This window comes from Corvus moneduloides, chromosome Z (genome assembly GCF_009650955.1).
Source record: "Corvus moneduloides isolate bCorMon1 chromosome Z, bCorMon1.pri, whole genome shotgun sequence".
NCBI lineage: Eukaryota > Metazoa > Chordata > Aves > Passeriformes > Corvidae > Corvus > Corvus moneduloides.
This window is the reverse complement of record NC_045511.1, coordinates 5,554,182-5,577,714: the sequence shown is the minus strand read 5'-3', so window position 1 is coordinate 5,577,714 and position 23,533 is coordinate 5,554,182. Positions and strand designations below refer to the sequence as shown.

General features: G+C 35.4%; 1 protein-coding gene across 1 annotated transcript in view; it reads right to left on the bottom strand.

Moving 5' to 3' along the window:
• The window catches only part of PDE4D (phosphodiesterase 4D), a 553,794-nt gene that overhangs the window by 383,847 nt on the left and 146,414 nt on the right, over positions 1-23,533 (bottom strand). Inside the window, exon 3 of the mRNA XM_032095592.1 lies at positions 9,510-9,745. Coding sequence (XP_031951483.1) covers positions 9,510-9,745 — 236 coding nt within the window. The remainder of the gene's footprint in view (positions 1-9,509; positions 9,746-23,533) is intronic.

Here is a 23,533-nt window from a genome sequence, read left to right as displayed (position 1 = left end):
GATTGCACAGGAACTTACTTAATTGAAAGTAATAGCAGTCAGCCAGATCTTACTCTATCCCATGGAGTAGATAGTCTGTACTCAGAAGTTAAAGACACAGATCTAAGAAAAACATCCCATAAAATTTATTCACTGCTTGGAAAGAGGTAAAACTGGAGTTTCATGGCTTGGCCCTTCTATTTTATTTCCTGTAACAATAACAAAAAACTACCTGTCCATATATTTTTTCAAGATAGTTTTGAAGTCCTTTCTTTTAATCTCCACTTTATAGACTTTATGTCTTTTAAAGACTATTTTATGGAAAGATAAACTATGGTATATTTTTCTGAAGAGGATCTGATTCATTTTCTATTCAGAGACCTAATGTCTAGCCTTTGTCTGAAGTGAAAGGGAAGCCAGAAGATAATCTGGAGCCTTAGACTAGAAAGAGAAAAATTAAGTTAGTAGTTGAGTGAATTTACTTAAAAAACTGTTCTCAGAGACTACACCTATTGTAAAATACGTATGTGGAGATCACTTTCTATGCTGGATCATTTCAATGTATCATTTTGATTACAAAGGTGAAGAAAACAACTTCCTCTTTTCAGAATCCCATTTATACCCCTGTGTTCCAAACTGGAATATTATTACTTTTCTGCTCTATGAATTTTCCACTTAATTTTTTTAATGGAATGCAAAGAATTGATAAATAAATTCAATAAATTCAAATCTGATTTTCTCCATTTAAGCTTTATGCTTAATAAGAGATTATATTGTTCAAATTGAAAAAGTGCTCCATAGTGAAAAGAAAATTAAGTTTCATAAGTAAGAATATGAAATTATCTTTTTCTCTAAATACAATTTCAAAAAAATTATGTCATTTAATGAAATAACATTTTGGTAAAACTTTCTTGTTATGCAATTTTTTTTTTCTATTGCAACAATGCATAATCCTACACGTGAAATGCCTTATCACTACTACCTAAAATATTCTATGTATACTTGGCTGTTATATTTTACACTATTTAAATATCAATCTTGGAAGCTGTTAGATGCTCAAATTCTAAAGTGAAATTTGGAATCTGCTTTAACTGCATCATTTTCTAGTAATGTAAACTGTTACTGGAAATATGTTAAAAATATATAAATCATAAAAACAAATTAAGGCCTTGCTATGCACATTCTTATGTATTAGTCAAGTTATGGTGACCAATAGTCTGAACATGGATGAAATTTCTGCAGAATCAAGCTGAAGGAATGCATATTATTAACAGGTAGCCATGGTCTAGAAAAACTATTACAAGGCATTTTATGAGAGAATGACTACACTTAGCCTGACCAAGAGTTCTTCTAGAGAGTATCCTGTAACCTGCACTGGCCATAAGCAAATATTTGAAAAAAGAAAGAACAAGACAGCCATAATTTATACACCTACAAAGGCAAGTAACTTCCTAAAAATCCACCCATTTTCCTCTCAGAGAATTTTTTTAGCCAAGGAATGTTTAAATTATAAATAGAATAAAGCCATAAAATAGCATCCAATTTTAGTATGACCTGTGTTTACTAATTACTAGATTATGTGGTCAGATGCTTCTCTCCACACGATTGTACTGAAGTAAGAGATGTAAGAACTGCTGACAACCTCTTGATTTGCTACATAGCCCAGACCTTTTCTTTGCCTGTGCAACTCCTGGTCACTTGCTAATTTAGAGAAAGAAGCACATGAGAAAAAATAAAACTGTAATCAGTCTTAACAGAGATCATACAATAGCGACTCTGCACACAGACCTGTAGAAAGATGTAAATGCTCAGAATTAGTATGTTTCCGATTTGATTTTCTCACTCATGTGCTTTGGCTGCTCAGAGACTAGGCATCATTCTTCTTACAACCACATCAGGTGCCTCTGAGCTGCTCTGTGCTCTCCTTCAATGATCAACCATATCCTTCTGGGCCATTGTCTCAAAGCTCGAATTCACCCACAACTGCTGGCTGGATCACTCTTTTGAAATTATTTCTTTTTTCCCTTAGATTTATGCACCTTTGACAGTCCAGTTTCCTGTTTGTATTTATACGCTGCTCTGAAGGTGATTGGAATGTCAATCAGAAAGAGCCCAACACACTTCTTCACTAGTGAAGCTAATCTAAAAAAATAATTTCCAACATGAAAAAATCCTTGTCAAGATGTATTCTTCTGACTGGATAAGCTCTCTGATTTCTTTTGTCATCTCTAAATTGGTGTAAATATGACATAGTGAAGAAGTATATATTAAGATACTATTGTGTTATGCATTACTTTTCACATTGCACTATCATTGGTGAATCACTATTTTCAATTTCGCACAATTTTGAAAAGTGTGTGGATTTGGGTTTGATTGACTGCCCAAAAAAGTATTTTAACAAAATAACTACTTTGCTGATTAATTACCCAAAAAAAACCCAGACAATACGTGAAAAGCACAAATCTTTTAAAAAACATTAATAGACAACTATACTAATATTAAAAAAAATTTACATCAACCACTTATGCTACAGAAAGTAAAGCTGTCTTAATGAACGCCCAGCCTTCCCCTACCTCACTGAAACTTTAACCCATTAGAAGCAGTCTTTTACTTTTGAGCTACCCCTAAGGTGGGCCATTGTAGCTGTAGACCTTGGCACCAATAACCATCTAAGCAGATGACTGTTCAGCAGACTAAGAAGAATCATCAAGAGAAATCATTTAAAGGGGTCATTTAGCAAAAGACCTGTCTCTTTAAACAATCAAATAAGCTATGGAACAAAAAACCGGTCTTTCCTACCCTATTTAATACGAAGAAAATTATGTGAATGCAAAAACAAAGAACGAGTGTAGTCATACTAAAAATCCCCTCCTCCTTTTATGGAATTCATACAGGAATTTAATAAAAATTGAATTTTAAAATAATACTTTAATCATAAAAATACTACATAATCAGCCATCAACTCTCTTCTAGTATGATGGGTAAACTGTGACTCAGGGCTTAGAAACAATAGAAGGACATCAAATTGGTTGAACAGTGAACCTCTGATAGAGATAAAAAAGAAGTGCTGGAGGTAGAAGAAGAAATACATTTTCAAGGAGGAATACTGAAGTCTCCCCTGGGTTTTCAGGCATGGCATCAATAAATCCAAACCTCAACTCAAGATGAACCTAGCAACTGAGATGAAGGGCAACCAAAAGGTACATCAAAGACAAAAATAAGAAAAAGGTTAACATGGGCCTGCTGCTGAATGGAGTAAGAAAGCAAGTGACAAAGAACATGGAAAATGCTGAAGTATTCAAACCCTTCTTTTCCTTATTTTCTTGGCAGTGTCTGTTCTCAGGCCTCCCAGGTCAACTTGTCCAGAAGCAAAGTTTTTAGAAGTAGAAGATACCACCCCCTGTGGGGGAAGATCAAGTTAGGTTTAAACTCCTGGAACCACATAGTATGGTTTTAGATTTTTTCTGATTTATCTAATGTTTGAAAGTAACTGTTTCAAAATACATATTTTAAACAATAATTGTACATTCTTTCTTAAACTAGAAAATACATTCACACATAGACTATACATCCACAATTTACAGTAATATCTGTTTCCAGTCTATGCTATATGAATAATTACATCAAATTGAAAAATTAGAAATTTTACCATTGTTGAATAAAACAGCAAGAGTTGATCAAAATTCCAATTTTTAAAAAGGATTTCAGAATAGTCAATGCTGGACTGTACACAGTACCTGCTGTCCTCCATGTCCTCCACCTGTGCATCAGATCTAAATCATTCACTTAACACTAGACATAAGTTTAAAAATCCTTTTCTTTGGGAGATGAGGGGCTGGAGATAATTGTGACATCTGAAGCTATCCACAGGTACTAAGAAATATTATTATGCAAGTAAGTATTCTGGTACAGGACCAGCCATCTTCACAGCTTCCTTACATCTCTTAAACATCAAGTCAATGAAGGTCTTGACAAACAGAATTATTTTTATATCATTCTCCAAAATTGTGCCAGGATCCATATAGCACTATAGAAATTGTGGACGCTGGTCATCAGAAGACTGTCTTAAAAGCCAAAGCTTGGATGCCATAAACATTAACATTTCTAGCATCAACTTAACCTCAAAAATTCCCACTAGTTTCTCCCACTGAGAAATGTGCACTTAAATGCTGACTCAATTTTGGTTTCCACAGTAATTAAATACTGGTTTTCTTCATGACAGATACTGCATTTCTTTCAGAGTTTGATGTGACTGAGTCAGTATGACAGAAACACAGGTTCAATGTGAGTCTGGATGCGTAACGACAGTAATGTGCTTAACTCCTACTACTAACAATTCAGAACCTTCCAAGACCTGATCAGTAAAATTCTCCTTGACATAGTAAGTTTAGTTTAAAGGTTGAGATGAATGTAAGGCACATTTTTTTTTCCCAAGATCTATCCTCAACTTTCTAACAGGTAGTATAAAGCAGACACAAAACCATGAGTCAAAAACTCTTGAATTCTCTTCATAGTTTGATTCCCAGCTTGTTCTTTAGCCTTGGCCAGTTGTACTATCTCTTTGCATGCATGCTTTCCTATGCATAAAATGAAAATAACACTATGTTTTACTAACTGAAAAGGTTACCCAAAGGCATCGTGAGAATTTTCTCATGTTTATAATGCTTTTGAAATAAAGAAGTACACAATAAAAGCACTAAGAATTATTGTGTTGCTCTTCATTATTCCTTACTAGCAGGAACACTGATGCTGTTGAAGAGAGCCTAGACCCATGAGAAGCTTTCTGAGAAAAGTTACTACTTGGCAGGCTCAAGGTCATAATTCTGAGTTTAAAAATAAATTAAATTTTAAAATTTCCTTTTTTTCTCTTTCTTTTTCTTTCAGAAGACTGTAAACCATAGATTCCACTTATTTTCACTACGTACACTACTCTATTGAGTTGCAAATAAATAGACCTGAAGAGCAGCTTTTCCCAGCTTTTATTTTTATTGTGTGTTACTTGGCTAAGGTCAAATCTTACTGCTTTTATGATCTCTCTCCAACACTCATTTGATTAAAACAAAAAAAAAAAAAAAATTAGCATCCTAGCCGTTCTTTTAAAAATAGTTTGCTGGTATAGTAAGCAAATAACTGCAAAATTATGGCTCAGGATACACGTATTTCAGTTTCTAAAATTTGAAAAAGCTTTTCTTGCCCTGACTACAGAGGACAAAATCTAGTCTTTGAGGTATTCCTTGGACATGAAAAAGACAATAAGCAAGCAAGTGGTAGGCATTAAGACACATTTAGCTTGAAACTAGATTCTCATTCTCTATTGCCATAGTATCAAACTTACAGTGATGATGCTAATAACAATTTGCTAATATTTCTTTTCAAAAACAGATATTAAAAATTTTAACTTCATCTTTAAAGGGCCTGGGGATAATTTGAAATCAAGTTTTCATCTGATTTCCAATATACAGTGTTGATTGCCTCTTTAGTGGATAATAAAACACAGAAGTTTTAAGCAGTATGGTGACTGTCTAATCCACAGAACTTAAATTAAGGAAAAATATAAATTAAGACAGAAGGAACATTGCAAAAAAGATACTTCAGAAATTAGCTGTCGTGTAAATTTTTCTTGTAGCTCCCTGGAGTTTCATAAACACACTAATATGCACACTCTCAGTTGTACATAAGCAACACAAAAGCAATTTTAAATAGATTTTATGTTGTACAATTAAAATAATCTCTCCCAAATGATGTTTGAGCAAAGACTAGAATAAATAGTAAGAAGAGACACTATACATACCAAATCACAGATAACTAAATGAAACACCAGGTTATTTTATATATTTTTGTTATGAAAACCTTTCTAAGCACTTTTTTGTTCCAAAACAACTTTTTGCTTTCAAACAATGTTTTTAATGAAATCTTCAAGTGTTTGATATACTCATATTTCTGGAGCTTGCATGCAATTAACATGACATTTCCCATCAGATTTTGTCAGTCATATGTGTTAAGAGGACACAAGTATCACAGCAACAACTGGGATAGTCCTTTTTCACTGAAAAAGCTATTCTTAAAAGGCAAAACAAAGAAATACTTCAATCCCTGACACCTTGGATCTATACCACGGAAAGGGTGGATATATGTGCCGCGGCACACATGCCGTGTCGCTTCCCACCTTCTCATAACCATGTCTTCTTCAGAGTTAGGCAATGAAGAGATTGTTTCCAGAACAAAGGTGACTGAATAGACTTTCATCATATTTCATGGAGCTTTTGACAAATCAATACCATAATTACAAAGAGATCAATTATCCCAAATCACAAGTCCTAGAATTTGAAAGAAGAAATAAAATATATGGTATCACACATGCTACGTAATATAAAGATTTGCTAGTGTATTGGATCAGGGTGGGAGTTGTGGCTATTGGTCAAATATAGAGGTAAGTAAACCTTTGAAATAGTTATTACAAAGTAGGTAAGATAAATACCTTAAATCTCTTCAAATAAATAACTTCCCATACATAACAGTCCCCCACCATTTTAATACCAGCTGCTTTGGAGAAAGCAAAAGCATTCTGTTGTCAATCATCTCTTATCTGTGCATGCCATATTAAATGCCATTATAGCTGTTGCCTACACCAAAACCATCAGTAAATTAATTACAGTTATTTGAGGAAAACTGGCCAAAGCATACACCACACCCCAAATAGGCAAGCTATCCCAGCTTACAGTAAAATATCACATTTAATATTGTATATATACACTGCTTATAAAATAAATATAAAAAATTAAAATAAAAAATAAAAATAAAAATAAAAACTGAAATATTAAAAGAAATTGTCTGCCTGTTTCTAGTCTTTCCCATAGAAGGTCTGGCAATTATTAAATTTCAGAATTGTAATGGATTATACCAGCTGCAGGGTCAGCCTATCCATTTTCAAGCACTTGTGCTTATAGCAGGTTAAGCATTTTTGTACGTGAAACTTCAATAGGAGACGTAAATTCTTCATGTAAACAATGATATTTATTAGGGTCTCGGTCTAACCTGGACGAAAAAAATAAGAATCTGGCTCCATGTATGCATGGAAGGAAATTAGAAGGGTGAAAGAAATGGCAAGGCATTGTGATGTCTCAGAGTCAAAAGGGTAAGAGTTTACAAAGTATGAAAGATTAAGACAAAGCATTCCTGAAAAACTGCTTTCCAGCTTTTAATCTCTGCTGCTGTTTGGATTTGTTTGGTTTTTTAAAATATAAACTTTGTTTTAATTCCTCTACAAAGCTAAGACACAACCAGAAAAAAATCCTGTGACAGCGTAGAGAGGAAAAAGGGAGAGAAAAGGAGAATGAAAATGGAAGTTTGTGTATATACACATGCATATGTGCATGTCCAGGAACAGAACACATATTTTATTTAATGACCACTGACATTGTTTTTAATTTTGCACATTCCAGTCATTTAAATCACAGCATAAGGGCTTTATAATGCTATCTTTTAAATCTTTTAGCATATTCTTCCAAAACCATACATTTATAATTTAGGATGTTTTCAGTGGTGAAATTCTGCTTCAGAATGAGTGTGCATGACCCAAATGCTCTTCTAGCTTCATTTACCTACTGAAGACAGAGAATCCTCACACCCATACTTTGATTCCCTCTCCTCAATTGCACATTTCAAAGGCAAGGGAGATAAGCTGCATTTCCACAGACATAATAGGACCCCTAAGTTTATGTACTTTCATGCAGACAAGAAGACAGATAAAAGGATAGCTTTCTCCAGATGTTTGGCTGGCATAATAAGCATGTAAATGGGATTTTCATAGCTGCTTGAGAGAGAGCTAACAGCCGAAAAATAGAACTAAACATCTAGAGAAATTTAATTTCCTGAACAATATTCTTCCTGTATTTGTAATTGTTCTTTAGCTAAGACAGAATCATAAAAGCTAAAGATTTTATATTACAATGTAAGATCAAAATTACAATTTCTTTTGCTGTTGTGTTTAGATTTAGTTTATTTGTTTAAACAGCCCGGCAGTTCCATTCAACGATCTGTCTGGTGTTTCCCTGTCACTCTCAGAAAAAATCTTGTTTTGCCCAGCTTCAAAACACATTCCTACCAACTAATTCCTACCAATAAATGGCATAGACAGGGTACAAAGCTATCTCTTACTGCTGAGGAGAGATTCATACCCACAGAGAAGCCTCTCAAAGAAGCAATCATTCTCTGAGCACAGCAGATTGCTACGCATAGTAACCACAAGGTTTTAGATCTCTTATTTGAGTAACCTTCGAACTGTCTTTCTCTGGTGTATTTGAATCCAGCCTAGAAAATAACAGTCTCCAGAAATTTATAATCACTGAGCCATTGTCATCAGACAATGTTTTTCTTTCTGCTTTCTAATCTTTCTGATGTATCACACCTTTTTTTTTCCAGTCAGTGTTACTAGAAGCATTGCACTTATTTTCCTTCCATAACTCAATCTTCTCTCCAGACTCCATGGATAAAAACAAAAAAATCAAAACACCAATCTATCTTCAAAACATCACTAAATTTCATTATATTTAACTCTCCAAATAATATTTTCATTTGTAAACAATCTAAATGTTTACATGCTTTTATGGATGTAGTCTGTATTTCTGTGAGCATATTTCTAACTTCTTCAAAAAATAAAGGTATCTAGGAGGAAATAAGATATGGGAAGTGATATTAAATTCAATGTTAATATTAGCTGGTTTTTTTGGCTAAACACCCTAATGAGTATTTATGCATTTACTCATGTACTACAAGTCCTACATTCCTTTCAGAACTAGATTATTCAGAATATAGTATTCTCTCAGGACATATGTTCTAAAATTCTTAAGTACTGCATTTTAGATCTCGGTGTGTTCATGTTACCTTTTCCTTATATATTATCATGTTACCAAAAAACTGCACTGCCTTCACCATAGTAAGCAAAAATTTCATAATAAACACTTTATATTTTGGAAAATAAGGACTGAAAATAGGATGTTATCAAAAAATTTAAGAACAGGAAACTTTACTTTAGAAAACATGTATTATATAAAAAGTCAAAGATGTAATATGAGGAAACTACAATAGAAATCACTATAACCAAGTAAATTCAAGCCTTTTATGTTACAAATAATGTAGATATACAAGGGCAGGTAAAATCCCCTCAGGATTTCTTGAAACTAGTTTTGAAATTGTATCATTTTAAAAAGAATTCTGTGTGTAAAAAGCTCCTTTCATCCTCTACCTCCTCCTCTTCATCATCATAAACGGTTAATTAAGCGTCCAGAAACCTTCTTTCAGAATATGAAGTATTAATAATTTTCAGAGAAAATGTTTTCTAGAGTTTGCTTTACTAGATATGACCAAAAGTTTTACAAGCATTATTACCAAGTGTGAGGCACAAATTTACAGATATTTTATTCAACTTTTTCATTTAGGGGATTCAGAAACGAAATAGACTTCTCTCCTAGAAGCAGCATCTGCATCTCCCACAGGGAATGTTGAATAAATAACAAATTGCTGGACCTTACCTGCTGGACTCAGCAGCTGTAATGGCAATCAGAGGAGGTATCCTCAGTGGAAGGGTCGTGGGCCTTGGGATAGTCTCAGTATCATTCTTTTTATCCCAGTCTGCCTGTTCTAACTGCCGGAAAGCCAGCGGGGGAAGCTGAATGTTACGGGATGATAATCTCCGCACAAGATACGGCTCCATTCCCTGGGAAGACTCATCATCCTCAGTGCTGTGATGCAGAGCTTCTTCTGAAACCTATGATGAAGGCAAAAAAATACCCACCATCTAAGAAAATACTCATAATGTTAACTTGATAACTCTTTTAATTCCTTTCCGTAACTTAGTTTCTAATAAATATTATTTCCACCTTAATATAATTATTGAGAAAATTGAAAGAAATTAAAAATTATAGTCAAAAATTTCAAGGATTTAAATAATTTCTGGTTTTAAAAGCAAAGAGAAAGTATTTTTATCATGAGATTAGCACATTGCCATCAATATTTATTCAAACCTCTATAGGGAACAAAAAGCTTGGCATTTGAATAATTTCTTTCCCACAGTATGTGTGCTTCCCTACAAGTTATCCACCTTTTGGAAGAACTGAGGGTCCAAATACTGATAATAAAATAAAATTTTTTTAAAAAGTAGTAATCAGAGATTTGAAACTATACATCTCTTGAACAAAAGCAGGAGAAACTTCATCTTATATTTTCTCAGGTGTCCCAACTCCTGTCTTTCTTTCTTGCTCACAGTAATTTAATGCTAATAGTAGGAGTTGAGCATTTAAAGCAACCACCACAGATCTTAGAAGCCTCTGAAGGTGAGGCCCTAATTAAATCTTCTGTTTAAGCATTAGTAAAAATTATTTTCAATTTAATCATCTAAAGCTATGGTAATATTCTCTGAGTCAAAGAAGAATGACAGATAATTCAGTAAGGAAAACTCCAGTTTGATTTAAAGGGGAAAAAATTTGTTCTGAAAGTTTTTGAAACTTTTAACAAACAGCTCACCATTGTAAGAGAAAATTCTCCAAAAATACACTTTTTGGAGAAGGCTTGGTAGGGGGTGCCTATGGGGGTGTTTTCTGTGAGAACGTGCCAGAAGTTGTTGCCATTTCTGACAGAGCCAATCCCAACCAGCTGCAAGATGGACACTACCCAGCCCATCTGTAGTGGTGGTAGCACCTCTGACATAACTTATTTCAGAAAGGGAAAAAAACCCTTGAGCAACTGCAACGAGAGAGAGGAATGAGAATATGTGAGAGCTACAGCCCTGCAGTTGCCCAGGTCAGAGGAAGAGGAAGGGCAGGAGGTGCTCCAGGTGCCAGAGCCGAGGTTCCCCTGCAGCCCATAGTGTAGCCATGGTGCAGACCATGGTGGGGCAGCTGTGCCCCTGCAGCCCATGTTGATCCACGGGGAAGCAGAGATCCACCTGCAACCTGTGGAGGAGACCCATACCGGAGTAGATGGATGCCTGAAGGGAAGCTGTAGCTCCATTGGAAGCCCTTGCTGGAGCAGGCTTGCTGCCAGGAACTGTGACCCCCACAGGAAACCCATGCTGGAGTAGCCTGTTGCTGAAGGACTGCACCTTGTGGAAGCGACCCATGCTGGAGCAGAACTGTGGTCTATGGGAAGGACTGAGATTGTGAAGAACCTTCTCCAATGGGAGGCACCACAAGGTGGAACAGGGGAAGAGTGTGAGAAGTACTCCCCCTGTGGAGGAGAGAGCAGTGGACGCAACATGATAAACTGCCTGCAGCCCCCATTCCCCATCCTCCTGCTCCATTCGGTGAGGAGGAGGTAGAGAATTCTGGAGTGAAGCTGAGGCCAGGAGGAAGGGAGGGGTGCTTGGAAGGTGGTTTAAGATTTTATTTTCTTTTTCTCGCTAACCTGTTCTGATTTGATTGGTAATACATTGAACTTCCTCAGATCAAGTCAGCTTTCCCTGTGATGGTAACTAGTGAGTGACCTCTTCCTAGACTTACCTCAATCCATAAGCCTCTCATATATTTTCTGTCCCCTGTCCAGCTGAGAAGGGGAGTGGCGGAGTGGCTTTGGTGGGCACTTGCCCTCCTGCCAAGGTCAACCCACCACAGTAACATTAATGAGCTCCACTTGTACTTGGAGCTTGAGCAGATGCTGTAATTTTTAATCATTAAATCTTAATTAATAATTTATCTATTTTTCTTAATTCAGCTGCAATATAGTTTAAGAAAACAAATATTATAAAACGGTATGCATTAATGCAAATACTCTGAAGGAAATCAACAGTAAAACCAATCACTGTAAAAATACGACAAGAATTAATGTGTTAGAGTCATCCAGGGAGAAGTTTAACTTCATGCTTGTATTTTCAGTGTGTGCATAGTGTATATTTAAGACAGCTGAATAAATTAAAAACAATAATTAATTATAGCTCTGCAAGAAATGAAAAATGCTGATATCAAAGCTAAAAATAGTCTATCACATGAGGTTATTTGATACATTTCACCAGTTGGAGTTTTTGGGGGCAATTCCAAACACCATAAAAATCCTTGAGTTGCAGCCACATACAGTCAGAATGGGACAGTTGAACTGAGAAAGTGAACTCGGCAGCTTCCTCATTTCCTATTCAAAAATTAGAGAGGTAGAGGAATAGAATCTGAATAAAGCCAGAAGGAAAGGAAAAAATTCCAACACAAGTATTAAAGCCAGGCTTTGGAGAAATGAAATAATAGGCATCTAATGTTTATTTCAGTGACAATGAAAATTAAATCAGTTTGTGGAAAAACTGGCCACCTATTCAAGTACAACTACTCAGGCATCTAAACCAGGAAATGTTCATCATAATGATTTTATCCATCTTGGCAAACAGAAGAAAAACATTCTTTCGTAGATTTGCCTAATTTTTGAGCATGGTTTTAAGAATTTTAGGCAATTTATACCAGTATTCCATTATGAAATTGTTGGGCAAGCACAGCAAAAGTCATTGCTGTCATTATCACAAAACCACTCACTAAGAAGGAAAACCAAGCTTTGGAATGGCAGGTGTGTCATTTGCTACATGAAATGATCCAACATCACTGTTGCTGATACAAGAAAACAACTCCAAGAAATAATTCTGCTCCTGACATTTCTTATCTCTGAGAATGTACAAAAGAAAAAGAAAGTTCCTGTAAAGTGTCTGTTCATGAAATCAGTTAAATGGAACATATTAGGCTTTCTTTTTTACCTTAAAGGTCTGGAAGACTCTCTGTTAATCCCTGCCCTGTAACCAATTAACTGAGTTCTAGAACATGGCAACCTTTCAGATACCAATTAACTTACTTCAACACTTTTTGTCTAGAGCAGCTCTGGGTTGGGACATTTAGAGTGTCTGTTTCCTTTTTTCATTTTTTTCTGGTTGGTTAACTTAATGCTCAAGGGATCATTTGCTAGCCTTCTAATTAGCAGGCATGTTTCTTAGTTCTTATCAGTAATTGCTCATTAGTAGGCATAGATTTTTGTGCAAAAATAAGCCATTGTAACCTAATGAACAAAAATCAGTCACATATCACAAGTTTGCCAGAAAATAAAAACAGCCTGAGAGAGGTCAAAAAGTGAAATGCACTGAAATGCAGACTGAAATACAGACTGGTTTTTTTGCCACTTCTCTGCAGACCACTTGACACACTTAACAAGATTATCTATTTCTCACCTTCCCTAGCATTTCATAAAAAATATCTTTTAAAAGCATCACAGTATATATCTCTAACAAAGCAGTTGTGTAGTGTCAGTTCTTGAATCATCCCTAAACAACCCAACCTAGCACACCTTCTCATTCTTTCCAATTGAAGATCAACCTGTGACATGGATCAAATGACTACTGGTATCCTAAAGTTTTTCCTTTCTCTTCCAAGAACAAATAGGCAAACTTCTAAGTACTTGAAAAACCCAGTGCTGCAGTAATTCTTCTAACAGCTTTGACATGCCAGCACAGTGCTCTTTAAAACAATATTAGTCAGGGGAAAAAAAAGGGTACAGCACCTTAACCTCTGTGTGTGTTCTTGCATTACAATGTCATGTCCAATAGCAGGATTTAATCATAAGTTATCTGAAAAATAGGTTAAAGTAATCACCTCAGTTTGTTTACTTGCAGCCCAGAGGCATGCTGAGTACCAAAGAGCCAGAGGCTATAATGAAAAGTCATTTTGGAGGTTTGACACCATTTCTTCTAATGAACAATAAGGTTGTTACTATCCCAACTACAAAACAACTTCTTGACTCAGCTCTGTGACTCAAGACTGGCTTGAGTCTGAAAATAATAATCTCTAATAATTCTACCTACATCTGTACAAAATAATTCTCTCATTTACAACAGAATACTTTGATGAAAACACCTAAATATTAATTTTATACTTTTACTTAGAATAAGAAATAATGATTTTATGCTTTATTAAAAGACGACACTGCAGTATTTACGTATTTAGTATTTATTATTTATGAATCCGATGTGTTCAAACTGATGCCTTAGGTTTTAACTTTTATATTTTTTAAATCCTGTACTGCCTAGCGTGTAACTCTCAAGTTTCTTGTGGCCTGCTAGCTGCTGTTCTCTCATGCTGGTGAGACGTAACAAAGCCTCTCCAGGCCTGCTCTCCAAGGACACGCAGACTATCCAAAAATATGCAAACTAAGAGGAGGGCAAACTTAGGATAGTTACATCATTAATAGAAGTTTTAATTGGAGAATTAACCCTGATATGCAAATGAACCAAACTTCAAAAAGTGTGAAGAACTCGTGACCCGGGGTCCATCTTGGGTGTAGGCTTTGGCCTGCCCAGGGTGTACCTTGAAGGCCCTTCAGATAAATATCTACTTTATTCCCTTCTTCTTGTATAGTCTCTGTTTTTAAGTGGCCACTTCAGGCATCAAAACAGTTCCTCTAAAAAGATGGTGACTATGTACTTAGTGTTTTACACCAGTAATTTATTTACAGGACACAAAGAATAGGTACTGGCTTGATAGTATTATTATCTGGACTTTCTTTTCTGCTTTACTCTGAATGTTAATGGTTAGACTGGCAATGCTTCCACCATCACCATGCCTTAGCTTCTACAGCTGGATTCCCATCGAGCTATGAGTGTGTTTAAGATACACTACCACTATTTATTAACATAGCTATTTTAGCTCTAGACTAAATACACTACTCTTCTTTCAAGCAATGCTCTACTTTCCATACCTACATTCTCTTCCCTTCTTCCTCACCAATAACTACTTAAATACTTTGAAAATATAACTCAAGGAAACTATCAAACCAGTAAATATTCTTGCTCTTGGACTCTCTAATTTTTATTAAAAAGTAAATGAGAATATATTATTCACAAACCATTTCAATGATGCATTTCACTGTGACTAGATTTATTGCTATTCATTACTTGCACTACTGAAAAGGAGAAAACAATGATGATTCATACTCCTAAAATCATAGTTAAATAAAATTAACTTTTATTCTGTCAGGCAATTCTTTCCCTTTTTTTTTTTTTTTATGATGCAAATATTTTTAGTGAAAAAGCCTCTACATGTGTTCAGAATAATTTTTTTTGCTATATCTTTCTTCAAGTGGTTTAAAATAATTACACCATTTAAAATGTGATTATTATCTCAGCATAAACTAAGTACTCATTTACATTAAAAATTATTTTTTTTTAGTAATAATATAATTAATCAGATGAAAATAGTGGAATTGTTAAGAGTGCAAGGAATATCCATGTTCATTCCTATTATATATTTAGAAGGATGAAAATTATATCTGTAAGGCAAATGAAAAGGAAATACTTTGCAGGCCATCAATACATAGAGTTTTCTAAGGGAAAAAGTTGGTTTAATTCAACAGAAAAAATTTTTTTTTCACAGAAAAATCTAAAAAATATGACAAAGGATCCTTTGGCTCCATTAGGAATGACAAATTCTGGGAAGCACAGGAAGTCTGAAAGAAGTGTAAAAGCCACTGTTCTAAGAGAACAAATTAAAGGACTCAAATTCCAATAGAAGAGTGGACCTACCAATATCACACAAGTAAATAAATCATATTACTATACAAATGTAAGAAGAATCCAGTGAATTTTACTTTATAGGAAACATCTTCTCAAACAAACTATTGGCATGTTGGTGGTATATACAACAGTTTTGTAACACACCAACATGAAATTTATGACAAAAATAATGCTATACGAGTATGTCTTCTGAGGCAGATATCCTGGGAATTTGCTACCAGACTTTCAGGTTCCCAGACTCATCTGCAGGAGGTTATTCTCAACTTAGCAGAAAAATTAGGTCTAACTTGATAATACTCCTTGATCCTGAGCTACATTCTTAAGAATCATAGAATCATTTAGTGTGGAAAAGGTTTTTCAGATCATCGAGTCCAACAGTAAAACTAACACTACCAAGTCCAACAGTAAGCCACATCACTAATGACTCCATCTACTCATCTACAGCTTCTAATTATGACTCAACCACTTTCCTGGGCAGTCTGATCCAATGCTTGACATGACCTTCAGTGAAGAATTTTTTTCCTAATGTCCAATCCAAACCTCCTGTGGTACATCTTGAAGCTCTTTCCTCTTGTCCTGTCATTTGTTTCCTGGAAAGAGATAGTGTAGGTCTATCTCAGAGGTTAAGTAGGTCTACCTATCCCAAAGGCCTGAAATCCAAGGCTCCAGCCTCAGGACTTTTGGTACATTTCCAACATCTTCAGCCCAGGTACTAATGTATTAAACAATTTTCTTAGTCTTGCACTTCTTTAATCAGAAAATTTCCCACCAGCTCTTCTTTTTTATCTCTAGTGACTATTCTTCTGACAGTAAGTTTTTTGAAAATTGTCTGCAGATAGGGACATGCTCAGCAATGGAAACATTGTGCCAAAAGCGAGGAAAAAAAAGTAACTGAAGCAAGTTATTCAAAGTTATATTGATGATATAGACAGTTTTGCATTTCAGATATGTTCATACAGGAGATTATGCCAAGAACACTGCATTCTCTGATGCACATATAATGAAAAACCTGTAGGTATACAGACTTGGGTTTTGTGGGCTTCAGTAAGGCAGAACTACACTCACTTCAGCTTCATGATGCATTGTCACTTGTGTAGGAGGACCTCATTCAGTAATAATCTCAAATCCTATGGAATTCAAAACTAAGTTAGATACTTGTCAGAATGTTCCAAAAATTACAAGCACAAGATTTAGCCTGTTAATGGTACTTGAAAAATCAAGAAACAAAGGCTCACCCATATCGGCCCTAATTGTATGGCAACTGTTGTTATTAAAAAATGAGTTTGTTTGCTGTTATCTGGATTTCTGTGAAGTGTACTCAGGTATACTCGCCTCTGCATGGGAAGGAAGTTGAGATGCACATGTGGAAAAAAATGAAGTTCCTAACATGGAAAAAAGCTTCTTCTATCCCATTACCTAAAGAAAAGAGTTATATGGCATCACATGTCAAATCTGTCAGGATAAGTGAAAGCTTTGAAACATACTTTATCTATTGCCATAAATACACCTTTATGACCAGAGGAAGCTGACAAAATATTTATGTTAACATTTTTCTTCCAGATCCTGAAATAAGTGACTTTATTGCCAGAAGTACTGGGATGAAGTCCTTTTACTGATCTCATCCAACTTCTGGAAATAAAGCCATTAATTTGTAACTTTTTTCCCAATAAATATGCTAAAAGAGGGTCATAACATTACAAACACAATGTTGGGAACCCCTGGTAGTGGAGCTTTATTGTAAGACATGACTACAACAAAGTAGTGTACAGAGGTCCTTCTAGGTAATTTTTTTCCCAAAGGGAAATCCATATTTTTTAATGTCAGTCCAATTGCAACTCTGAGTATAATGCTTTACCTCCTGTTTTTCCACTCTAAGAATCAGAGTTATCTAGCAGGTCATATGATCACTTAGGCACATACACTAAAGTACAGATTTGGCCTCTCTGTATTTCCAGTATATATTTCCAAATTTCTCAGACTTAGATATTGCCAAAACTGCCATTGCCAAATGTGAGCTCCATGAATTTTAACCCTTCCATTAATACATCCCTCCTCCTCTTCTGCCCTGCCTATCCCTCCTGAGCAGCCTGTAGCCATACAGCAGGGCACTCCAGTCAAGGGAATCATCCCACCAGGTTTCCTTTATACAAGTTATGTTAAATATCTGGGGCTGGGCCAAAGCTTACATATACTATTATGTTCTCAGAAATGCAAACTATAACACATTAACCACACTGAAGCAAGAAGATTAACATCACTGAAGTAAGTTTTGTCTTTTTTTTACTATACACACTACACTTGTTCATTTTTATCATCCTTCTACTACACAAATATTGCATGAGTTTTTCAGGATATTCATACATCTGAAAGCATTACAACTTCCTTGTTGCCACAACTAATAAACAGTTTTTGCAAAAAAGTTCCATTAGCATAAGAAATTAGCAGTTCAGGGGAAGTCTGGGTGAAGAAAAAATTGTAAAAAAATGTAAAAAAAAAAAAAAGATGTTAGTTCCATGATTATTGATTACATGCAAGACAAGCTTAGCAAACCTAGCGGCTGGGACAAAACAAACATTATATGTGGAAAAGCTACAGATTCATTTCTGTAAATGAGTTTTACCAGAATATATTTTGTGACTTACCTCAGCAAATCTTTGTCAAGCTGAAGGAAAAAAGCATATAGCCCACCCAGTATCATACTTCCAGAATGCTCTTTTTTTAATGTTCTGAGACTACAGGTTTTTCAAAGGCTAAGGTCTGGATTAACCTGTCTCCTTATCCTCTCTCTGTGAGTGGAGATGAATAACACAATAATCTTCCTAACTTGCAGGGAAAATGAATTTTAAAGAAATAGGAATGATATCTCATCCTTTAAAAAATATATGTATAGAAAAGAGTAATATTTAAAAACTGCATAACAAAACAAATCACCAGTTTGAATAGAGATCTCTAGCAGCACCAAGACAGAAAAACAATGAATTTCTGATTTAAATGTAATTCAGCTAAACTATATCTACTCTTGCTTTTGTAATGTTCTAGAAACTTGCAAATTTAAATACACTTTCATAAAGTTTAAGAATTTTATAAATTTCACCAGATTTTAAAAACCAAGAAACAACAAATTTTAGGCAAGTAGATGGATATCTAGTATTACCTCACTTGAAATGTTTCATTAGAGAAAAACCTATCAGAGTTAGTTGAATTAAATAAAACAACACAAAACAAAAAACCATAATACAATCTTCTGTAATAATTCAATTATTCCTTGTTTTACTTAAACAAATATTTCTGAAAGATGTTGTAGTGCTCTTGGCTGGGGTAGAGTTAATTTTCTTCACAGTGGCTGACATGGGGATGTGTTTTGGAGTTGTGCTGAACACAGAGCTGAGAATATAGAGGGGGGTTTTTTTGTCACTGAACAGTTCTTATACAGCACCAAGCCCTTTTCTACTTCTCGTACTGCCACACTGGTGACGATGCTGAGGGTGCCTGGGACATTGGAAGGAGACACAGCCAGGACAGGTAACCCCAACTGACCAAAGGGATATTCCAGACCATCATGCTCAGCGCATAAAGTGGGGGGAAGAAGGAGGAAGGGGGAGACATTTGGAGTGATGGTGTTGGTCTTCCCAAGTCACGGCTATGTGTGATTGGGCCCTGCTCTCCTGGAGATGGCTGAACACCTGCCTGCCCATGGGAAGCAGTGAATCATTCCTTGCTTTTCTTTGCTTGTGCGTGTGGCTTTGATTTTCTCTATTAAGCTCTCTTTATCTCAACCCATGAGTTTTCCAGCTTTTACCCTTCCAATTCCTGTTCCTATCCTGCCAGTGAGGGAGTGAGAAACAGCTTCATGGTGCTTGTTTGCTGGCTGGGGTTACACCATGACAGACACTAAACTACAAGTAAACAAATTTGAACCAAAAGCTTCTATGTATCAAAATTTTATTTTTCACATTTTCCAAGGTATTATTTTAATGTGATCTTTTTATTATCATCGGGGATCAGAGCCACCTTAAAGCAATCCAGCTACGGTTTAAAAGGGGAAAAAAACCTTCATCCTTCTTGTTGGGATATATTTCTTGCATTTAAAGCTGTTTCTAAGCAACTTCATAAGCAGGACAATACTAAACTTGACTATATACAATTTTGGAGACATGACTTTTACTTTAAGAGAATGTTATGCAGTTTATCAGAAAACAGTACAAGAGAAATATGCTTGTATTTTACACTAACAAGAAATACATTACAGAAGCTTCTAAAATCTTCATAATATACATTTCAAAATACTTTGAAATTGCAACCCAAGGTACAGAACCCCTATCCTTTTAGTTCACCAAGACTGAACTACTGTATGAACAAGACTTTAGTTATTATTTGTTTACTATTGTTGACTTACTAGGGTGTTCTGTTTGCCCACCAGTAATAAGCAGTCCACACTAGAAAGTTTCTATTCAGAACAAATAAATATTTGAGTCTCTCTTTAGAATAAATAAATATACCCAGTTTTAGTTCTACAATTAAAAAAAAAAATTGTGAGCACAACACCTTACCCTTTTCATCACAGGGAGAGATGGCCACGCATTCCATTTAATTCTACACCTAACCCAGTATCCCATCTGATGACACTTGGAAAGAGATGGTTAGGGAAACTGTATTAGAAAAAGGCCAAGACTAAAAGTGATCCAACTCCACTTTGCTAATATTCCTTCATTAAAATCAAGTTTAAGATATTCTTACGCAGAGGTTTCATTTGAACTGTTGCATTTAGAATGAGAAACTCATAGTTAATTCTATTAACTTATGTGCTTTTTCAACCTATTTATATAATTTCCTTTTACATTTTGCAATTTTTATTTCAACATTTTCTGAAAAAAAATAGTCCCCTTGGCTTTTAAATGGATGCCAGTTATTAATTTGTTCTCTATGCCTTTCTAGTTAATACCTAATATTCTACTTGACTTTTCAACCACTGCTGGCTATTGACTTGATTTTTGCAGATAAATACCCACAGTAATGTTCAACTCAATTCTGAGTTGAAATAGGTCATTAAAAAAACCCTTACTGCATACTTATAGTAATTTTATATTTCACATGTACATTTTTTGATACTTGCCAACACTGCTAGGTAAAGCACAGAATCTTTTGAAGTACCCTAGAACACAGAACTACAAAATTATTTGGGTTGGAAGCAGCCTTAAAGATCATCCAGTTCCAATCCCCCTGCCATGGTCAGGGAAACCACCACTAGACCAGAATAGAGCCCCATCCAGCTTGGTCTTAAGACTAAATCAGTAGAATTACTAAGTTTAGGCATTTTAATTTTTTTTTTTTCAGGAAATTAAGAACTAGCTTTTATTTTTCAGCACATTACCTTGCAAACAAGTATCTATAAAGTTCCCAGGTAAAGATATTTGAGAAGAGTCCCTGACAAAAAATCTTCATTTGCACCTATTGGTTCAGATTAGATTTAAAAAAAAAAATTTAAAAAAAGGGAATATGTTCTGGTTTATATCCTCAGGTCAATAGAGAAATAGAATGCCTATTTCCCTATTGAATAACGTTGTTGCAGGAAGACGGAAAAAAATTGTAATTGACAGTGATTTATTAAAAATATTGCAATTTATTGCCATCAACACCTGTCAATTTGCTGAAACATGAAGTAGTGAGACCATCAAGCTCAAGTTAGATGTTTACATTCTATTAAGTAATAATGATGAAAAACTTCCTATTGCATATAATTGTAAAAAACATAACTTGACAAGTAAAACGAAGTGCACTCAACAGAAGTCATACTTTCAGGATAGTCCTCCTGTGTTTGTAAGTCATGATTTTATTAAAAAAAAAAGGCCTATGCAACCTACTGTGTCAATAAAAGTATATGGAGAGTTCTGCTAAAGACATACTTGATAATTAACAAGGCACTGCCATATCTAAATACTCAAAGAAGACAAGAAAATTAAAAAAGAAAGAAGAAGAATGAATAAAAGTCTTAAAGCAAATCACACTGTGAAGCAGAAAGCCAAAGAACCACCCAAATATATTTCTTTATGAATAAACTCAATAGTATAAATTTTATTACTATAACCATCTTCACAAATGCTTATCTTCTTGAAAATCGAAGTACAGTTTAAATATAGTTTAATTCTGGCACTTCCATCTACACATAAAAACCTCAGTAGAAGAATTATTTAAACTCATATCACTTCAACTGCCAAGGTGTAGGGTGAAATTCAAATGATAATAGCATTCAAGACTGTAATCTTATGGAGGGGTCAGGTAGGGCTGCTACCTCTCTGTGTTCATGCTTCAACAGGTCACTGCTATTGCTTCATTTAATTCAATCATAGCTGAAGGTAAAAACTTGCTATAAACCAGTTCCATAACAAGGACATCATAATGATATTTTACATAATATTGCACAAGTACACTCTCTTCCAAGAACATCTTATGCCATCAGAGTTGAGTAGGAAATTGGTTTTCTACACTGCCTAACTATTCCATCTCAGAAATCTTCTTATTCCATTACATATGAAAAGAACATTTTCATAAAAAACATAGTTCAAGATATATATTTTATCCAACCTTTCTCCTCAGAGTCAAGTAGTCCAGGACACCACAACCTCCTGGAAACTAAATCAACCATGAGTGAATCACCTAATCACTGAGCTTGGAAGGGCTCTGTGGAGCTCATGTAGTTCAAGCTCTGTTCAAGCAAGCTCAGATTGTAGTTTGTCCAGGACAGTGTAAGTCAGGTTCCGGACTTATCAACAGGCTACTCCTCAGTCTTTCTGGACAAATTGGTCCAGTGTTTGACCACTCTCTCAATGAGAAAAAAAAATATTAATAATAATTTTTTAAAATATATAATTAGTAAATAAAGAAAAATTTTAAAACATTTAAAAGGTGTTTTGTTTTGTTCAGGTGAAATTTCATGTGTTTTAATTGTTAATATATGCCCACTGCTTTTTGCCATGTCACTGAGCACTACTAAGAAGAAACTGATTCCATTATTAATACTCCCTCAAGAGGCATTTATACACATTGATAACCTCATCCCAGAGCCTTCTCCTCTCCAGGATAAACAGTTCCAGCTCTCAGCCTTCTCCTGTATGTCACATGCTCAGTTTCCTTAATCATCTTCACAATTCTTTGCTGCACTCATTTAATGATTCATGATTTTCTTGCAGTGGGGCACCCACTACACAGCACTCCAGATATGCTTTAAGTTGGGCTGAGTAAAGCAAAAGGATAGCTCTCCTTGACAAATTAGTAGTGCTTCTCCTAATGCTGTCCAGCATCCTCTTTGCCTTTTTTGCTGCAAAGACATAATGCTGGCTTGTGCTGAACTTGTTCACCAGGGTGCCCAGATACTTTTCCGCTCATCATCTTTCCAGATGGCAATCTCCAATGTGTACTTTGAATAGTTTGGTGTTCTCCCTCATTTGTTTTCAGCTCCCATGACCCATTCACCAACAGACCCACATTTTCCCGAGTCTTCCTCTCACTGCTGACATACCTGTAGAAACATTTCCTGGTGCCCTTTACATCTTTCTCCAGATTCAACTGAACATGAACTTTGTTTTCATAGCCCCATCCTTCTATGCTCAAACAGCATTTCTATATTTTACCTGGGTCATTTGCCCCGCCTTTCCTTCTTGTATGCTTCCTTTTAATATTTGAGCTTTATCAGGAATTCTGGAATTCTTTATTACATGCAGGCCTCCTCCAACAGCTACTTGATTTCCCCTTTGCTGGCATGTACTGTTCTCGAGCATAGAGAAAGTGATACATGAAAATCAACCATCTGTCCTGGTCCACTCTTCTCATGAGGACTGTATCCCACTCCTAGGAAATCCCTTAACAGGCCAAAGCCTACTGTCTAGTAGCTGTGATCTTGTTATTTCTCTTTTCCCTCCTCTCACCATCCTGAACTCCACACATCCGACAGTATTTGCAGCCAAGACTGCCGCCCACATTCAACTCCTCTACAGGTCTCCTTGTCTAAATATCAGGTCCACTTGAGAGTTTCTC